This window comes from Hibiscus syriacus, unplaced genomic scaffold, assembly GCF_006381635.1.
Source record: "Hibiscus syriacus cultivar Baekdansim isolate YM2019G1 unplaced genomic scaffold, ASM638163v2 tig00117017_pilon, whole genome shotgun sequence".
NCBI classification, from domain to species: domain Eukaryota; kingdom Viridiplantae; phylum Streptophyta; class Magnoliopsida; order Malvales; family Malvaceae; genus Hibiscus; species Hibiscus syriacus.
In genome coordinates, this window is record NW_024063526.1 from 5,683,048 (window position 1) to 5,704,266 (window position 21,219).

At 30.7% G+C, this 21,219-nt stretch overlaps 1 protein-coding gene and 1 pseudogene across 1 annotated transcript; both read left to right on the forward strand.

Moving 5' to 3' along the window:
• Positions 1 to 13,424: 13,424 nt before the first annotated feature.
• LOC120195680 lies at positions 13,425 to 13,781 on the forward strand. Its single transcript, XM_039197625.1, has one exon. The coding sequence runs from the start codon at positions 13,425 to 13,427 to the stop codon at positions 13,779 to 13,781; it is 357 nt and encodes a 118-aa protein (XP_039053556.1).
• Positions 13,782 to 16,671: 2,890 nt separating this feature from the next.
• LOC120195734 lies at positions 16,672 to 20,819 on the forward strand (annotated as a pseudogene).
• Positions 20,820 to 21,219: the final 400 nt, after the last annotated feature.

Consider the following 21,219-nt stretch of genomic DNA (forward strand, 5'->3'; position numbering starts at 1 on the left):
AATTGAAAATTGATATTTCTAATTGAAAAGAAAAAAGAGCTCTATCATATATAATGAACTGCTACTCCAGGTTCTCACAAAAGAGAATTGTTTCCTTCAACATTCACTCATTGTTCGATAATAACCCTAGTGATTGTATCTAGTATGCGTATTCTGATAGGAAATAAAATATTCAGTTGATTTTTCATCGAATGACTACTCATCTATTGTACTTTCATGTAAATAGAGGCAAGAAAGCTCTATGGAAAAATCATGGTTCAATTTGATCTTGTCTAAGGGGGAATTAGAATACGGATGCGGGCTAAGTAAATCAATGGATAGCCTCAGTCCTATTGAAAATACTAGTGTAAACGAAGACCCGGCTAGAAATGATACGGATAAAAACATTCATGATTATAGTGACAGCTCTAGTTATTGCAGTAAGGTTGATCATTTAGTTGGCGTCAAAGACATTCGGAATTTCATTTCTGATGACACCTTTTTAATTAAGGATAGTAATCAAGATAGTTATTCCATATATTTTGATAGTAAAAATCAAAATTTTGAGCTTAACAATGATCATTCTTTTTTGAGTGAACTAGAAAGTTTTTTTTTATAGTTATCGTAATTCTAGTTATATGAATAATGGATCGAAAAGCGATGATCCCCACTATGATTTTAACTTGTATGATACTAACTATAATTGGAATAATCACATTAATAGTTGTATTGACTCAAGATTGTCACAATTTGCTCAACTGGTGGAACTGCACTTCCACACGAGGCAAGAGCATCACATACTTCCTTGATGCGTGTGAGGTACACTCGCATACTATCATTACCTTTCCTTATAGACTGAAGTTTATAATACAAACTCATAACAGACATAGTCAAGCGATTTGCAAAGAATTTTAGAACCGTTTCCCAAACGGCAGCAGCAGTTTCAGCTCCAATAAATTGGGGAAGCAGATGTGTGCTCATCGTTGAAAGAAGCCATGATGCCAGTGCGCTGTCATGCGCGACAAAGTCTTCATACTCCTTATTTACGCGAGTCTCACCATTTGGATCAATAACCGTCATGGGTGGTGAAGAGACATCACCGGTTAGCAGTCGCTCCAGCCGGTGACTCCTGACTGTAAGCAGAATCTGCTGTTTCCAAAGCAAGAAATTGGTTTCATCAAGAACCACGTTAACTTTCTTGTTGAAGAAGCTTCGAGACGTCGTGGAGGTAAGATCCATGGCTGAGTTGATCTTCAGGAAGCTCGATTTACGAGTGGAAGCAAGAACATATGATCCCACGATCAATGGCGATTGATACCATGTTGGATATATGAACTAAGCTAAAGAAATTTATGTAAATTGAATGAAGAATATGAATTGTGTATATTATTGATCTGCACCTCTCACATCCTTATATACAACTTTACAAGGTTGGTACAGACTTAACAGACTTTGTAACTGACCACTAACAACCTCAACTAATCGTTAACAACTTTAACTCCTAGTAAGCTTCTAGAATCACTTATGCTGCATGATCTAGAAGAGCTGACGTTCACAGACTCATTGTGCTAACACTTACTATTGATTGTCTATTCTACTACCATGTTTATATTTATGAGATTTATAATGTGTGTATTCGATTAATAATATACTATTGAGCTTTTAAAGTTTAGCATTCTAATGTTTTCATTCTCATGTTAGCGAACTTGAGTAGTTTGAGGAGCACCGTCATCACAAAATTCCAGCATATGCCATTAAGGTATAGTATCCGAGTTTATTAGTGGGCATATGTATTAGCAGGTCACTTGTAATCGTATGTAAACTTTATTTATGATTTGGTGTTAGTTCGTTAAACTCGGAAACATATCCCTGTTTGTAAACTTATTTGAAATGCTTTAACAACTTGATGGATTTTGATTTATGATGACTTGAAATGTTTTGGTGAAAATTTCTAGTAGTGGTCTTTTCGGTGACATAATGTGGCACGCTAGATCCAATCAGGATGTTACATTAGGGTTCACGGAAGTGACTCACAACTTTCCAAGTTTCATGGCTTTGACCTTAATCTTTGTAAACTTTCAATTTAGCTTCTTAATTTAATTTGATGCCAAAAATTTTAAAATTCCAAAATAAATGTCAGACTGTTAACCCTATATTATGGGATCGAAAAAAATATATAAGGAAAACATCAATAAATATTAATTTTTAACAGTTTTTAGGTGGATAATCATGCGATAGTATATATGTTCTCTCTTACGATATTATTTGTCTTATTTAACATATCAATTTGCATGGAAAAAGTTTAGGTTAGGGTTTATTCTAGGGTAAGGATATACCTAAGACCCAATTGAGATTTACGCAGAAGTTTACAGATTGCTCACAAGAAATATCAATAAAATATTTATAACTTATAAATTATATTTTTTCCCCAAAAATATATGAAATATACATATATTGTTAACTAAAATTTTAATAACTTAGTTAATATTTTCATTAAAAATATTAAGGATTTGTTTGATTCTAAAAATATATATATTATTTTTATTTTATTTTTTAGAAAATAGAAAAGGTTGAAGAGAACATGTTAGGTTGTAAAATTAGAAAATGATTTATGAAAAATGAAAACAAAAATAAGTGAAAATATGAAAACATAATAAAAATGTTTTCAATATTTTCATTAAAATTGCTTTAGAAATTTGGAAAATATGATATCTAGATTTTTAAATTAACTTTCACGTATTCAAATTCTTTTAATAATAATATTTTGACTTAATGGTATCTAAAACACTCAAACTTTGTCAAAAAAATAATATGATCCCTAAACTTCTTTCTACACTCAATTTGATCCTTAAACTAATTTTTTTCATAATATAGTTTTTAATATTTTATATTTAATGTAATAAACATATTAATAATTATTTGTATTTTATATTAAATTTAAATATTTTTTATTTTTTTCTAAAAGATTAATTAAGACTTAAACTTTATAAAAGAATCAATTAAGCCCCTAAACCTAGCTAAAAATCAATTAAGACCAGATACCACATAATTGGGATCATGTACTGCCATAACAGTATCGTGAACTACCACATCAATATTATAAATTTCCATGTAAGCTTTGTAAACTGTTATGTAAGCGTCTTGATGGTCAATGTTTGATTCCGTTAGTCAAATGGTTAGATTGATTTTTTTTCTCTATTTAAGGGTCGTATTAAGTGCCAAAAAAGTTTAAGGGCTACACTTGTTTTTTTCAAAAGTTTGAGAGCATTATATACCACTAAATATATTTTTAATTTTAACGATACTTTTGTATGCTATTGTTTACAATAATACTTTTTACGTATTTTATATTCTTATTATTAACTAAAATAAATTGTGTTACAAAATTTCTTATCAATTTTATTATTTTATATTTGTGTAATTCACATGTTAAATTTATGTAATGAAATTTTTTAATAAATATATTTTAATATAATCATTTAATAACTATTTGTTTATCTCTATTTTAAACAATAGTTATCAAATATATTTTTTTTTAAAAAAATACTTTTTAGAACTAGACGAGGCTTTCATTTTAACACACCTGCGTATTACGTTGCCAACCTTGTAACTTGAATCCGAGAAGTGCAGTATTACTTGGTAAGGGTGTTTATTTTTCGGTTTTAACTAAATTAGTTGATCGAATTGAATTAGTTTGGTTAATTTGATCGGTCACTGAATTAGCTCAATCGGAGAACATTTAATATTTTTCAATATTCGGTTATGTTGAACTTATATTTTGATATAACAAATATTTGTAAAATTGATTTTGGACTTAATCAAATATTTCAAAATCCAAAATAACTTGAAAAATATGTGTTCTTAATTGATTGATTTTTATGAAATATTTGTGAATTAATTAAAATATGTTTAAAGTGTTTAAAGCTTTTAAAATATGAAAAACACTATTCAATCACTATTTGATACTATTCATGACACTGTTTATACACAAGTATTGTTCATAGTTTCGAAACTCTTGATAAAGTTTCGAAACTTTCCCCATGAAACTGTTTCAACGACCCGATTTTCTCTAATGGTCATATTTTTAAGTAAGGTTTCAAAATTTTAAAAAATAATGTGTTTAGAAGTTTCGATATTTTCACAATAGCTTCAAAACTTTCATCAAAGTTTCAAAACTTTCATCAAAGTTTCAAAACTTTCCCAAGGTTTCGAAACTTCATGTGTAAGTGGCCTTTATTACATGTTTTTAAAGCTTCCAATGGCTATAACTCATGCATCCTCAACGGTCAAAGGACTAGCAACTTATTCCACACAATAAAAAACATTACAAGGACACTTGAAGAAGGTTATTACACCTATCCAATCTTAAAGATCAAGAGAAAAAAATCTTTCATTCTTTTTTTTTCATTTCCTCTTGTATATAAGTGTATTGAGCCTTATCGAATATCTTTTTATCCATTCTTTGTGAGCTTAAATCTTTGTGAACACCACCTAGTGAGGTATTCTTGTTTACTCAAATCAAATCTTGAAAAAGGGGAAGTGGTTCCAGTTTAGCTTTAAGAAAACTAGAGTTGTAAATGTTACACCTTATCCTTGAAAGGTAAGAACAAATTATTGAATTTGTTAGAAAATCCTTAGTGTGGAGCTAAGGTAGTGGATGGAGATTTTAGTTGAGAAAGGCGAACCACTATAAATCTTGTATCAAATTCTTGTCTTTTATTGCTTCCACACCAAAGATTTTTAAAGGTCAATTCAACCTCCTTTTGATTGTTTTGGTTGATTGATCGAGCCCAACATATTAACGGTTAATTCCGTTTGAAATTTCTTAATTTTCCTAATTAACCGAAATTATTAATTATTAAAATATATTATATATTTAAATACATATTTTAAGCTCAATCCTATTAAGAATTAAGACCCAATTATTTTTCTATCACACTAGGCTCATTATATTATTAATATCTAATTAAATTTTAACTCAAATAAAAAGTACTTCTATTATATTCAAATTAATCTAATTAAAAATTATAAAAATTTTTGGTTAACTCGATTAACCTACCGAATAACTAAACCTTATTTGGTTTGATTAATATTTTCATAAAAATCGATTTCAATTCGGTTAACGGTTAAAAAAATTTCCAATTAATTTGATTAGTAAACATTTAATTTGGTAAGTGGCCGAATTAACTGCTTCAACACCTTACTAGATTTTAACTCAAAATTCTATTTTATTATTATCAGTACAATTTGGCAAAGCTGGCCCAATCAATTTATACGCAGGTATGATAAAGTCAGGTGCTTTATTAGAAGCAGAAGCACGTGTTTAATCATCCCTAATTTTGTCGGCAAAAGACAACACTTGTGTCTTCTATTTGTCATAATGGGAAAATTCCAAATTCTTTGGCAAAAATATAGTATTTTCTAAAATATCATTTGACATTGCTGTACTATACGCAGAATTTTGCATGTGAAAAATTACACAAATAAAGAGCCGGTTTTTTTACTTTAATAGTGAAAGAATGTGTATATGCAAGCTTCCAAACGAAACTGCTTGTTTAATGTTATAATATGAGCTTTTAGCCACTTGTTTATATATTAGACACCATATTATTTATCCAAATGCATTTATTAATTAATATTATATTTAATATTAAATTTGTAAGTTACATTGATATTTTTTTTTCTAAAGTAGGGCATGATTCCAAGAGTTGAAGATCCTCTAGCTTCGCTTTATTCTTTTAAGGTAAACTATAATATTGGTTATCTTTGTTTAATATTTGTATATTTTTCTCATTGAATTTAAAAATTATTAATTTTAAATAATTTGTGTGATCATTTTATTAAATTTTGATTATTGATGTGTTCACTTCCATTAGTTTAAACGTGACATATTAATAAAATGATTTAACTTTAGATTAAATATTAATTAGATGCTTTTTATAAATTTGAAGAGAAAAAAAGTATATTAAAAAAGGCAAATAAGAACTTTATCCTTAAATTAACTTTTTGATTTATAAAAAAGACCTTTAATTAATATTTTATCTAAAATTTAAAGATTAAAAATAAAAAAATTAAACTGCTTCACTAACGTGTCACATTTGGAAGTCAACATCCCAATTACTAAAATTTAATAAAATAATAATAAAAATGAATTTAAAGAGGAAAAAAGGTACAAATATTAAATAAAAATGACCATGCTAGTTTACCTTTCTTTTAAATAAAGAAACTAAATGATTAAAGTGAAGTGATGATGAATCTATTTTTCATCCACAAGTTTCTTTCTTTGGTTCCTTTCGTATCTAAAAATAAGCTTGTTTAGTCTTTTAGTGCATTATCTTATTGTCCACAACATACTCAAATATATTATGTGAAATATATTATTGTCAAGTTTTGTAGGAATTTGATTAAATATCAAATATTTGCATTTAAATTTAATTATATAAAAATATTAATTCATTTAATTAATAAATTAAACCAATCTCATTAAATTGTATCAGTGGTAAAAGAAAATAATATTCATTTTAAAGAATTCAGATTCAACCAACTATATCTACATAATATATTATTAATAGTAGGTTAAAATATTTATGAACAAATGTTACATTATAATTACTCTATATTAAGGGTCGACTATAAAGAGAGCACCCTAAACAATTGATGCCCCACTTTTTACAAGAGTGACCTAATTCTTTTTAATTCTATATATTTCTTAATTCCTCAATCATTTCTTCCATCTTTATCATTATTTTATTTAATTTTAAATTAAATCTAATTAAATTTTTCTTTATTTTTATTTTTATTTATCAAATATTATTTAATTTTTAGTATTCATCAATATCATTTGACGATAAATAATACACCATTCTTCATTTTTGTTTTTTTTTTATTTTCAGAATCAAGTTCTATATTATACACATTTAATATTTATTTATTTATTCTTTTTTAGTTGTATTTAGGATGCTTTCTTAAAAAAATAATGAAAATAATGTATTTGACGAACTTTAATTATTTTTATGGTTTATTAATAAAATATTAAATTAATTGTTCAAAGTAAGAGAATATATTTTCGTTCTATAGTGACCTATTTTTGAAGTTTCTCTCAAGACTTCGAAAATATTCGAGATGACTCTTAACAAAATTAACGAGTCATTAAATTCAATTATAATTTACTCATATCTGATTTGATACACACATATAAAGGTCGATTATACTACTATTTATCATTTAGATGACCTGAACATAAATATTTTAAGAAACTTGATCCAATAAAATTATATCAAATCAATATTTATAATCATTTTATAAAATTACATCCAATAAATATTTATGGGAATCTAATATCCATCCTAAAAACAACTAACCACGATTAATAACAGAATTTTCATTTTATAATCAAATTAAAAAATATAATTCATAATTTTTAAAATTTAATAATAAATAAGTATTTAATATAATTTAGACACTATTTATATTTTATCCTAATAAATAAGTAAAAGGAATCCAAAAAACAGAACCTTTGAACCTTTTCCCCAGATCCACTCTAACTCTCTTGCTTTTGCCAAACTAAACCCCCCTCAAAACTGACCGTATTTACATCCACTGCCATTCCAAATACAGTTGAAAATACGTATAGAAATCCCGTACTGAATATGCAACAACAACAACGGCAAAACCTCAAAACAGAAAGGAATGACTTTGTTTTTATATATTTTCCTCTTTGCTTAATTAAGTGAAATGCGTTTCGAATATGTGAAGGAGAGATAAAACAGCATAAATTTAATTCATATTTTGATTTGGAATGAGTTTCATTCTTTTTCTGGAATGCTATATCATAAAATCATTGCTTTATACTGCTCTATTCTGCTCTTTGATCTCATTTGACCCCAGTTTTGTTTAGTTTTCTGATTATATATGCATATGTATATACACACACGCACATACTTTCCCTGCATTATATATGTAGAAAGTAGGGAATTGGAATCCATTATTGTTAGTTTAGTACAATAAGATTGTCTTGTTTTACAACCGTTTGCTATGCTGCCAGTCTGGAACTTGATTATATATATAAAGAATTGTGTTAAAAATTTAATGTCTTTTTTTTTATTTTATAATATTAGTTGCCTCTGCTGAAAGCAATTGCTTAATGCTTAGTTTGAGTTTAATGCCTGTATAATCATATAGTGATTGAAAAGAAGGAAATTGTAGGTTGGCTATAGGGAGTTTTAGTATTTTGTTTCGTTTCAGGTAGATACAATCAGTCACGTGCTAATGAGTTGAGGATATATTGCTTTATTGATATTGATGGCATTGCCTTATTCTTTTCTTTTTCTTGTTTTAGTTTTTTCCACATTTGCGTGTTGATCTTTGTTTTGAGTTAGATGGTGTGCTTTTGATAGTACTTTCAGGATATGCATGTCATTAGATGTGTCATGTATAAGGTTTGTGCCATATTGAGCTACGTGCCTTGTTTTTGTTGAAATTTATATGCTTGGCAACCTTGTCTTTTGTGTACCTTTTCTCTGAATATGGAGATGCTAACAGATTTAAGATTCAAGAAGTTATAGGAAAAGGCAGCTATGGTGTCGTGTGCTCTGCAATTGATACCCACACTGGTGAAAAGTGGCAATTAAGAAAATACATGATATTTTTGAGCATTTTTCCGATGCTGCTCGAACAATTCGTGAGATAAAGCTGCTCAGACTTCTTCGCCATCCAAATATTGTTGAGATTAAACACATCATGCTGCCTCCATCCCGTAGGGGCTTCAAAGATATTTATGTTGTTTTTGAGCTCATGGAGTCGGATCTTCACCAAGTTATTAAAGCTAATGATGACTTGACTAGAGAACACTACAAGTTTTTTCTTTATCAGCTTCTCCGCGCATTGAATTATGTTCACACTGGTAATTGCCGCTTTGTATTGGCTCCACTTTGCTCATACTTGGTTTTGATTTATATATGTGTTGGTCGTGTTGATCAATCGTGATAATTACACGTAAAGTTGTCGGAAATAAGCTTTTTGACGTCTGACCCTTTTAATGTTAACCACACATTTTTTTTTTACCAAACTCCAATTATGCCATGATAATTGGTAAACATTTTTCTGGTCAATATTTTTGTCTAGTCCATTTATAGTTTCCAATTTTCAGCAAACCTTTTGCCCTTTAAGTTATATACATGTTTGGTAACAACTGCTGCTTGTAGCATATCCTAATGTTTCTTGGTGCTCTTTTCCTATTTCATTGTGCTCTCCGTTTCCCTTTTTTACATCACCTTTGATGTCTTGTGTTGTGGACCAGGGACGGAGCATAATGAGGTCCCAAAGGGGCATGTTAAATTTGTATTTTAATATAATTTTGGTCCTATAGTATTTTGGTTCATGTAAAAATAAATATTTAAATTAAAAATATAAAAATTTATTAAATATTTAATCAAGTAGGACCGAGCTAAAGAAGGATAACCTCGAGTTTTCAAAATTTTTGGTCTAATAACAATTTAGGTCATTGTAAGTCTTAATATTACACAAATTAAGTGTTATCTTGTTAATTTTGAGTTTTTTTTTATAAATCTAATGTGAATACAAGGTAATATATGTACAAAGACTCAACTATTTAACAATGAACGCTCATACCCCCACATGAGCAGTGCTCGAACTTGAGACCTTAAGGATAATAATAATCCCTTAATCACTAAGGTTGTTTAATTCATGCTGAATATTGAGTTTAAATACTTAATAAGTCTTTATATTTTTTAAATAATATAATATTTCGACCCCTATCAATATTTAGTTCTGGTTCCGTTCATGCTCTGGACAACAAACTGCAAACTTAAGATATGTGATTTTGGTTTAGCTAGGATTGCATTTAGCGATACACCTATGACGATATGCTGGACGGTATGCCTTTCAAAACAACTATTCATTGATGTTTTCATATTCTAACTGTTCTATATCTATCACAATAGAACGAAAATGATATTAAAAGAATTAAAATTATTATTATTTCAAGTTACTTCTTTTACTATTAATCACTGTATTTGTAAAAAGAATTAAATAAGGTTAAATTTTAAATATTCAACATTTACACTTTTAAAAAATGATATTAAAATTATTATTATTTCATTGTAGTTTCATTTTAAACAATATTTTATTTGTAGAATCAGCGAGGTTATAAAAATATTAATAATGTTTAAGCAATAATAGATATTGTCTTGAATCTTTTAAATAATAATGTCATTTTTTAAAAATGTGTTTTAATTTTATAAAAAAAATGGTCTTATTGGATTTTTTAAAACATATCTTATTGGGATTTTTTAAGTACAATAATTACATTATTTTTAATAGTAAATTTATTAATTTAAATAAATCTTACAATAGAGATTACAATAATAGATATTATTATTTTTAAATGTTCCTTTTAAATTTACATTGAAGATAAAGTGTGTATATATATAAATATCACTGACCTTTAAGCGTTGACTCATTTATACTACCAACGTTTCAATTTTATCAATTTTAGCACTAACATTTACGTTTAAGTGCAATTATGTCACTCCGTCGAAAAATGATTTAATGGGATAATGACATGGCAATGGCATGCTGTGACGTCGCTGATGTGGATGCCACATCTAAATGACGTCGTTTTGACGTTTCTGTTTTAATGCTCAAAAGATCCAAAATGACGTCGTTTTACTTGAACCCTAATTTTTCTAGGGACTAAACTCAAAATTTTCCATTACATTTTTCTCTTCTTCCTCCTCATCTTCGCATGCATCTCCTTTTTCAAGGTTTTCTTAGCAACGAAACAGATGGTTACCAGAAATTCAAAACATTTGGAGGAAGTACTTGATAGACATGTTAGCAGAACTAAAATTAAACATATCTGCTATCTCAGACTTGAAATCACTTAACTTGGTTTGCTCATCGATATCTATAGCATAGGCTTTGCCGCCATTGTAGGACAATGAACCATCTTTATTGGTGACAAAGCCACCACCAGACTGACATATTGCTATAATTTTCTTCCTAGACATGGCCTGAATAGGAGAAAACCAAATCAACCACAACAAAAACTACATTAACAAAACATGTAATACATAACAAAAAAATGATATTTTTTCAACACAAAAAAACTAAAAAATAAAAGAAACCATAAAATTTTATTTCTAAAGCAGTAACCAGAGGAAGCTAAAAAACTTACTACAATCCAGAATCGAAAGCAAAGAAAAAACCCAGAAAAAGGGGAAAACACATAGTTGAATAAGGAATAAACCCTAAAATCTATGGAATTTGAATTGGGGAAGGGAAAAAAGAAAAATGGATAAACATCAGAAAGGCGGGATTTTTAGTTTTGGATTTGTTATTGGGATGTTGAATCCTTGAATTTGAAGGAAATCCCAGAAACCCAAAGCCAATGTCCGAACCCCAAATACACTCAAACACTCAAAAGATTAATGAATGAATTCAACACAATCCGCAACGTATGGTGAGGTCTGCTAAAGCTATAGTCACTTCCTCTTGCAACCTTTGATTTATTCGACCCTTTTATTTTAGTTATTAAAAATGATAAATTAATGGGTTAACTAATTCAATGTTTTGAATTTTTGGTAACCATATGTTTGGTTGCCAAGAAAACCAAGGAAAATGAGATGCAAATAAAGATGAGGAGGAGGAAGAAGAGAAAAATTAGAGTTGAAGCAAAACGACGTCATTTTGGATCTTTTGAGCACTAAAACAGAAAGGCAAAACGACGTCGTTTAGATGTGGCATCAACGTCAGTGACGTCATAACATGCTGTTGCCATGTCATTGTCTTGTTAAACCATTAAAGATGGAGTAACATAATTGCACTTAAACGTAAACGTTAGTGTTAAAATTGACAAAATTGAAACGTTGGTGGTATAAACGAGTTAGTTCTTAAATGTTGGTAGTATTTAAAATAGTTAACCATATATATATATATAATGGTAGCAAATCTACATTGAAGATAAAGTGTATATATCCAAATTCCTATCACATCATTTAAGAGGACAATTCTACTACGCGATAACTTAATTTAAGGTTAAGGAATGGTAGGAAAAAGATCCAACTAAAAATGTGATAAAAATAATATTTTTAATTAAACACAACTTAAAATGTTAGTTTTTTTTTAACATTTTTTGTTGAATCTAAAATGTTATGAAGAAGGCAATATTTTCAGTTCAACCTAAAATTTTAAGAAAGAATTAATAATTTAAGTTATGTCCAACTTGAAAATGTCATTTTTTATCACATTTTTTATTGTGTTTATTTGATGCCGTTTCTTAACTTTAAATTAGGTTTTGTCCCTTAGTCTTTCCCATTTAAGATAGACTTTTTAAAAGCTAAAAGTGTAACTCACGTGACATGTCTTTATTAAAAGATATTAATTTTTTTAAATATTTTTTGTTGAATATTGTTGATTCATTCATTTATTTATAAATGCTATTTATATAAATAATAAAAAGGGTCTAAAATGCCTCAACTTGAGGTGAATTGCTGGGAGTGGGAGATATAGAGGCTCAATCTAGATATAAAGAGTGATAATAACACTTAATACCCTCACGTGTAAGTGTACATATATACACACACAATCATATATTCATGGATTCCATTAGGCCGTATAATTGCATGTTCATCATTAACACTTAAATAGACTCAAATACATAATTACTAAAAACGTTCAAACAATTGATGATTTGATGTTTAGAACCTTAGTTATGATGGATATTTATCCCGGGTATATGATATTGTTTTATTAAATCTTTCTATTACTATAAATTACAAAAACAATCATTTGATTATTCATATATTCTAAATTTATTTTTTTAAAAAGTTGACGATCGTCTGAGTTAAACGTTAACGTACTGGCTAATATATGATAAAATCTGATTCAAGAATTGATTGAGCTAGATTTTGTGGATCAAGTATCCATTTATATTATGTTGTCGAGGCAGAATTTGAAACATTATGTTGTCCAAACAGTGCTTGAAATCAACGACGGTGCCTGTACACATTATTAAAATATGATTTTAATATATTCCGGTCATGAGATTTTAAACTTATACGATCATCAATATTTTAATAGAAAAAGATGAATTTAGAACATATTAATAGTTGAATCATCATTTTATAATTTTTAATAATATTTTAAAAAAATAACATCCTGGTACGAGAAATCGTTTATGTATATTTTATCCATACGTTCACTAAATGATACGGTAGTATTTTTAATATTTTTTTTATAAAGGACACAAAAATGGTTTTCATCATTCCCGCGTGACCGTTAGTTTGCCACATTGTTCGAATCTACCATTTTCTCTTCATTTCTAAACTAAACAAAGCTTTTCCTTCCATAGAAACCCAGTATTAAACAAGGCTTTATTTATTGGTTATTGCTTCCTTATGTGATTTTCTAGGCATTCAAACAACATGGAGGAGGATTCGATAATTACCGATGAGGAGGAGGAGGACGAAGCAACACTAATTCATCTCACTCAAAAAGTCAAAACGCTTGAGAAAGAAAAGCTCGAATTGGGCAACCAGAACAAACAAGTGAAGGAGATGATCAAGACCCTAACCCTACAAGTCAATCAATTACGAAACAAGGAAGATGAAGCGGGACCTGAATTGGACGAATGGAAAGATGATCATGCCGTCCTCGAATCGCTCGCCTCCAGATCCGCTGATCTCGAAAACAAGGTCTCCAGGTTGCAACACGATCTCATAACTTCCATGCGCGAAATATACGAGGCCAACAAAGAGGCGGTTGATTTAAAGAGAGTGTAACCCCTCAGACCGATGCGGGTAACTCGATGCGGGTAACTTGATCCGATCTGGAGTGTTACATTAGGGCTACCGGAGTGACCTACTGTAAAAATAGCGAAAAATTTAAAACTTTTATTAAAACATGTAACTTATAAAATCTTTAAATCGGTATACATAATTAAAACAGATTTTTAGAATCATATATAAAACAAAATACAATTACATGCCCCCTAATCACATGTATTGTACTCTGCAAACAACACCGGAAGAACTCCCTTACTGAAGTCGATAGCTGCACTGGTACAATTCTTTTAGCCTAAAAAGATGAGTAACAGAGTGATCTTTAGAAAGCTCAATAATACAGAACTACCAGATGATGCTGAAGAACGTGCAGATACAGATAAACATATATTTTCTTATTGGTTTCGAACATCTATGGATTTTTATGCAGAGCGGAGATCCTACTGATATTTCAGATAGTAACGGACAATGAGCTTTCAGTTCAAATGGAAATATTTTGGATGTCAAGGTTCAGGAGATCATAATAGGTTATCTAGTGTGTTCCTTTAAAACTAGTAAAAAAATATAGTTTTTTTTAAAACATATATATATATATATATGCCCTCATCCGTCACGAACAAAATGAGTAGGTTCCCCAGAACCATACAACCCCGTCACGTCCAGTAAGGCCCTGAGCACAAAGCCGATGAACCTGCAAGTATTCTTCCTCCAACAATACCCCCAATAAAACATGTTCTGTCCGTAAACGGATATATCAAAAATCAAAACATATTTCAGGTCAAGTATCATATCAGAATCCAGGTCATGTATCAGATCAGAATCAATGTCAATATCATATCAGAATCCAGGTCAGGTATCATAACAAAATTCAAATTGGAAATCAGATAAAATATTCAAGTGATTAGGGAACACACCAGAGTTTACGGATATTATTTAGAGGTACTGGATAATCTTATCAGACAGAGAAACACAGATCTTCAGTATGTCGATAGAATGTTGGAATTTAGAATCACTATTGGAAGAGATCAATAACTGATGGAATCATCAGTTATTCAGAATATGAATTATCAGGATCATATTTTATTCATACATTTTTCAGAAGTTGTACGTAATAAGAACGGTATTCAGAATCCTTTACAACTATGTCGATTGATCGAAAAATCGAACAACTTGAGACGAATAGCTCTCAGAACAAATGCTTGTTGACTGGTCAATTCATTGTTCTTCCAGGGTATTTACTCATTAATACCACAAATCATTGTCCATAGATCATCTTTGGAATCATCGTTGAATAGATCTTAAGGAAACTAACAGATATTCCAATGCTCTTTATCTCATTTCCACGCTTCCACGATATCATGAAATGCTAACGTGCTTGATTTGTAGTTCATTACCCATAAGAACATTATATCCTGTATGATCATTAACGTTTCCAGACTCATCCAAATCACTTACTTAATCCTCAGTCCTTGAGGTTACTTAATTCATTTAGCAGTCAAGTCCATTCCAGTTACTTCGGGGTTGTCCAGAGTAATTCGTACGTTTCTGAATTTCGGATACATATTGTACTCTTGTTCCATTCAGTTTTATTTTCATGGTTGATTTGTTTAACGAATATCCCATTCTTAGTACAGAATGCGATCTAGAATTGAGCTGAGCTGAATACTTCCAAAATTATCATTAAACCAAACTTTAGAAGTCGAACACGCATTCAAGTGACATCTATGCCGTTCTGGTACTGATATAACACTAGCATTGGTTGCTCTGCTTAATATATGATCCATAACTTTTAAGAGTAATACCACACCCATGTTTATTTGGATTTCCTTAATTAATCCAAGACATCTACTTAGTCTATGCCATAAGGGTATTTTAGTCATTTTGATGTTTAGTTTTATTTCATTCATTACAGAGCTCGAGGATATCCAATCATTCATGATCTTTGTGATATTCTTTGGTCATTTCCATTACAGGGGTATTTTGGTTATTTTTATAGATCTGGTGTAGTTCAATAATTTCCTTTCATACGATCTTATTAATTCAAACGTATCATCTTTTCCAGACCTTTTGAACAATTCTTACAAAAGAGCACCATCGATAATTTATTCTTAACTCAGAGATTTTCATGTCAATTATCTTATCGGAAGTTACTAACATGTTATCAGGAATTTTCTGTACAAAGACAAGATCTTAACAATTAAATCTGTAATTTATCGAGTTAAGTACGAATCCTCAAAATACGTTCTCATTCAGGGTCAATTCAGATTATTTTTACCTCTCAAGGGCATTTTCGTAATTTCTTAACAAAATAGTTTCAATATTAACTCTTTACAAAAATAACTATAATTAAGAGATACTATGGTTAATTTCTTTTCAGAACATTATCTAATCTTGAAATGGTTCCTTAACAGACTTCTAGTATCGTGCATAAACCCTCTTGGGATTAAAAACCAGTTATCCGAATTTTCCAATTAAAACCAACATTTCTTTTGCACATATGTAGTTTTATCAGACCAATAAATCTTTTCAAAGTTATTAATTAATAGAATATATACATATTAATGACTAAATATATAATTATACTAATATTTATAATAACCATGTCATCTCCTTCATTATATGTTGACGACAAGTAGATTAATTGAAATATTTAAATAATTAATAGTATGATTGATAAAATTAAAACATCATTGGTCAAAGTAAAAAAGGGACAATAATTTAATGAATGTATGAATAGTTTACCTTATATATTATTGTTGATAAAATCAAAGAAGCTAATTTGGGGTTTATGGAAGAGGTAATCAAATCCAATCTACATCCCTCAACCAAACGCACCGAACGAAATGCAACCCAAATCAATATCGTATCTTCTAGAAGTAAAAAAGATAAGGAAAAAGAAAATGCATGTCTTAATCGAGTAAAGAGAAAACAAATAGTATACATTGGAGATGCAGCCGGTTGTACTTGCTGCATTCCCCAACTGCTGCTATGCCCTTCCCACACGCCCAATTCATTTCAATTCCGGAGAAAAATCCATCGTCAATAATGTTTCCTTCCCCAGGAATACCCTCTGTTCTTTAACTCTACCTACAACCACCAACGATTACACCAAACCCCAGCACGAGAATCAGAACAGAACCAACAGCTACACGTACCCAGATCACAAATCCACCTTTTTAGAAAAATTCTACACTTCATTCAGTCAGAAAAACGTGAATAATCAAGACTTAGATCCCCAAAACCAAGAAGAAGAAGAAGAAGAGGGAAAACGTCCTGAAAAGACTGGTTTTTGGGGTTTTCTAAGAGTTATTTTCTCGAAAATGTGGTGGACGAATTTGAGGGCTGCTGTGGGTCAAAGAATCAACGTTGACGGCATCGTGTTTTCGGTCCGGGTGTTCATTAAAGACCGGCACTTGGCGTTGCCTCATGTTGCAGTGCGTGATATAAGGTGCATTGATTGGTCTGAGCTCTACAGAAGGGGGTTTAAAGGCGTGGTTTTCGATAAGGATAATACCATTACTGTTCCTTATTCTTTGACGATTTGGCGTCCTCTCCGTCCTTCCATTGACAAGTGCAAGGAATTTTTTGGCCCTGATATCGCCGTGTTTAGAAACTCTGCTGGTACTTTTTTGGCTCCACTCTTTTGAAATCAAGTCCTTTTTTGTTATTCGCTAATTGACGTTTTGTTTTCTCCCCTCGTTTCGATGAATTAAGGTCTTTTAGAGTACGATTACGATGGTTCAAAGGCGAAGAAACTATAAGGGACTATTGGGATTAAAGTAATAAGGCACAGTAAGTTTTTCTACTTTTGTTTCAAGATTTTTGTTTTATTCTGTTAACAAATTGATTCCTATAGCATTTATGAAGAAAGTAATCGATACTTTAACTGTATGTTATAGTTTCAATCATGTGTTAAAACTTTAAACACGTAAAAACTCTGGGATGAGTTACAACAGCTGCTAAAGATTGTAGGTTTAACACACAGTAATTTGAGTTAGTGTTTGGTTTATCTAGAATTGATTAGGGTCTACATATGATGTGTTTGTAGAGGTTAAGAAACCAGCTGGAACAGCTGAAGAAATTGAGAAACACTTTGGATATAAGTCCTCGCAACTTATCATGGTATGTAAAGGGAAATAGAGCTAACTTGGGGTGGTTGATTTTATCGTGATTTTGGATTATGTCGGTGACATAATTTATGTTTATGGCAGGTGGGTGATAGGCCCTTCACAGATGTTGTCTATGGAAACCGAAATGGATTTTTCACTATACTAATTGAGCCTTTAAGTGTTGTTGAAGAGCCATTCATTGTTAGGCAGGTTGGTTTTCTTCTCCTTTCCTTTCCTTTCCTTTCCTTTCCTTTCCTTTTCATTTATTATTATTATTATTATTATTATTATTATTATTATTATTTTGTTTTTAGTTCTAAAGGATCTTATTGAACAATCTGAAATGATAGAATTGCGAACCCAAACCCTGGCAAAGTATCTTTGTTCTCTTATTCTGTGAGTAACTTGCCGTTGAAGGGTAATCTCGGAAATTAAACCTAGCTATTAACTTTAGATCTTAATAAAACATACCATTGGACCTTTTTTCTGTTCTTATACATCACCTTAAGTCTGTTTGATTGCCTTTTTTCTAATTCTGTGTTCTTCATTTGATGAGTAGAGACTGTCTATTAACCTAGCATTTTTAGGGTTGATGGACTTAAAGTCTTCAACTCTCACAACTATTATATGTATGTCTATATATATAATGATGAGAATTGTATGGTGAATTTGTGGTAATCAGGGTTTCAGCTAGCTTTGTTCCTTGATATAGTGTTTTGTGGATCGCCTAGATCTTTTTTTTGTTTTCTTTGATGGAACTATCTAATCCCTGCCAGTTGCTACTGACTTGCACTATCCCTTATCTGCAATACATTAAGATGACCTGTTCGAAAAAATGTATTCACCAAGTTTTTTCTTTACATGATGCTTGCGTCAGCGTGCTCATATATTTATGGATTTTATTCCCTTATGATGTTCCAACAAACTTCCTTTATCGATCAACAATCATTCTCTGGTAGACATACCCACTTGTTTTCAAGGTGGTTATTTTGATTGACAAATATACCGAACAACATGGACATGTTTTGAACCATCTTTTTACATGTTCTCATTAATTACAATCATGAGATACATGTTCGACAAAGGCTTTTCACATTAAGAGCAGGGTTTCAAATAGCGGAACGAAAATGCTATAGTGGTCGCCGTCTGAAATTGATATTGTATGAAATAGCGGTGTGAACGCGGAATCACACCAATAGCGGTCGATAGCGGCAGCAACTTAACGGGTAACGGCCGATCACGACGATAATGGCCCGCTATTCTCATTATTTTCCGTTACACCAAATCAGTCGAACATGACAAAAAACGGGGTGATTTGAAACAAAACAAAAATGAAAAAAGAAAGATAGGAGAACTCACCTTCATCACAGGTAGACGAGAAGCTTGAGGGTCCGGAATCCAAATTACCGAAAGGTGATTTCTTAGATTTAGGGCTTATTGTGATTGGTTTTAGGAAAAAGGGGCTTTAGATTTGAGTTTGGGGGAACGAGACGAGTCTTCTGAGACTCTTGGATAATCCCCGGCCACCGCGGTCGGCCATCGCCGGTGTCCATGACCGATGGACTATATGGCCAAGTGGGCTCTTTTAGAGCATGTGGATTTTCCTTGGCTTTGAGCAAAATGAAGAAATGAAATGTGGGTTTCAAAACCCAGTGTTTGGGTTATAAACAACCATATGTTCATAAACAATCATATGTTCGATGTCGTTTTTAGAGGTGGGGATTTCATGAATTCAGCGCATGGGTAAATCCCTCGATGAGACCCTTTCCATTTGTAAATTTTCTATTTAGTCATCAAATGAAAAGTTCACCTTTTCGATTCAAGCTTATAATTTTGTTTTAATTTCAGTTTAGTTCCCTGATTGAGACTTTTATGTATATTAATTTGGTCTCCAATTTTTACGTGTGTTGCAATTTAGTCACTTTTCAAGACTTTGTTGGTCTTCTGATTTGGATCTTTTATTTTACACGTATTCATTTTAATAAGTTATAATATGTTGATTTTCGTAAGTGAATCATAATGGGTAATTTATTTTTATCCATTTTAAAGAGTTTTTTTTTTGCTGATAGTCTTATTTCTTTAAATAATAACTATTCTTTAAAACTATAACTATAATTATTATATTTTAGGATAAGTTGTGCTAATTTTAAAAAAATTCACGACCACGACACCTATAGTGATTGTAATGACATCCGTTATGTCCGCAATTGCTATAAACGCGACGCGACCGAAAATGCGGCCGCGAACGTTATTTAAATCCCTAATCTGGGGGAGGAATTTGGTAAGTTAACTGCAAGAACCCCATAGAAAGAATGGATGTGAAAATAGTACTCTGAGCTATTTGTATGTTTCGGAGTCTTTTTGAATGCATTCCATCTTTCTGATGTCGAACATGAAATATTTTGGGTACTATATATGAAATAATGTGCTAAAGAAATTTTTTGTGAGACAAATGGGTTGTGCTGTTGTAATCTTTTAATATACAAACTGCTAATTCTCTGTTTTTCTTTTCTTTTTCCCGAGTTTTCTAGTGTTTTAAATGGAAAACACCTGTACGTTGCATTGAAAGCTGAAATAGTATTATATGAAAAATAAGATTTTGCTGAAAGGATGATTTACAATTTCTCCTGTTCATCTTTACTTTGGCATTGTTTTTTAGTATGCATGATATCTGATATTTCTTTCAAATGCTTGAGCTGTAATGGAAGAAACTAAATGCTTGCAGGTTCGGAAACTAGAACTGGCGCTCTTAAATTGGTGGGTTAGAAGAGGTTTGAAGCCAGTTAGTCATAATTACTACCAGATGCCAAACAGTGTCTGAAAGATCCAGATTGTTAGTAAAGAATGTTATGGATACACGTGAAAATGATTTGTTGATGTAGCCTATGACAAATTTTTTAGTCATGATTATTTGGTTTTACCAGCCATTTTAGTCTGTTAGTTCTTTCATTAATTGTTGACGGCTGACCAATTTGGCATCCCTAGAAAAATGATTTACTGTGTTCCCAACAAGTGAATTTAGTCATGGAGTTTTCCTGCTCCTTTATCAAGAAAGTTGATAGGCTGAGGCAGCAACATAAAGCAGGTATATGTCGAATCAATTTCTCGTGTTTCTGCACTTCTGCTTTGCAACTCACATTATGTAGGTACTATCTTGTTTCCTATTCTGTATTAGATTATTTTTTAAAAAATTAAGATTTGTAGTCTCGTTTATAAATTTAAATTTTTAAAAATGTAAAAATGAACTGTATATTTGTCGACTTATTCAAAGATTGAATTAGTGATTTTAGGGATTTGGGTTCTTGTTGAGGTTTTAGAAAAGTTTTGGG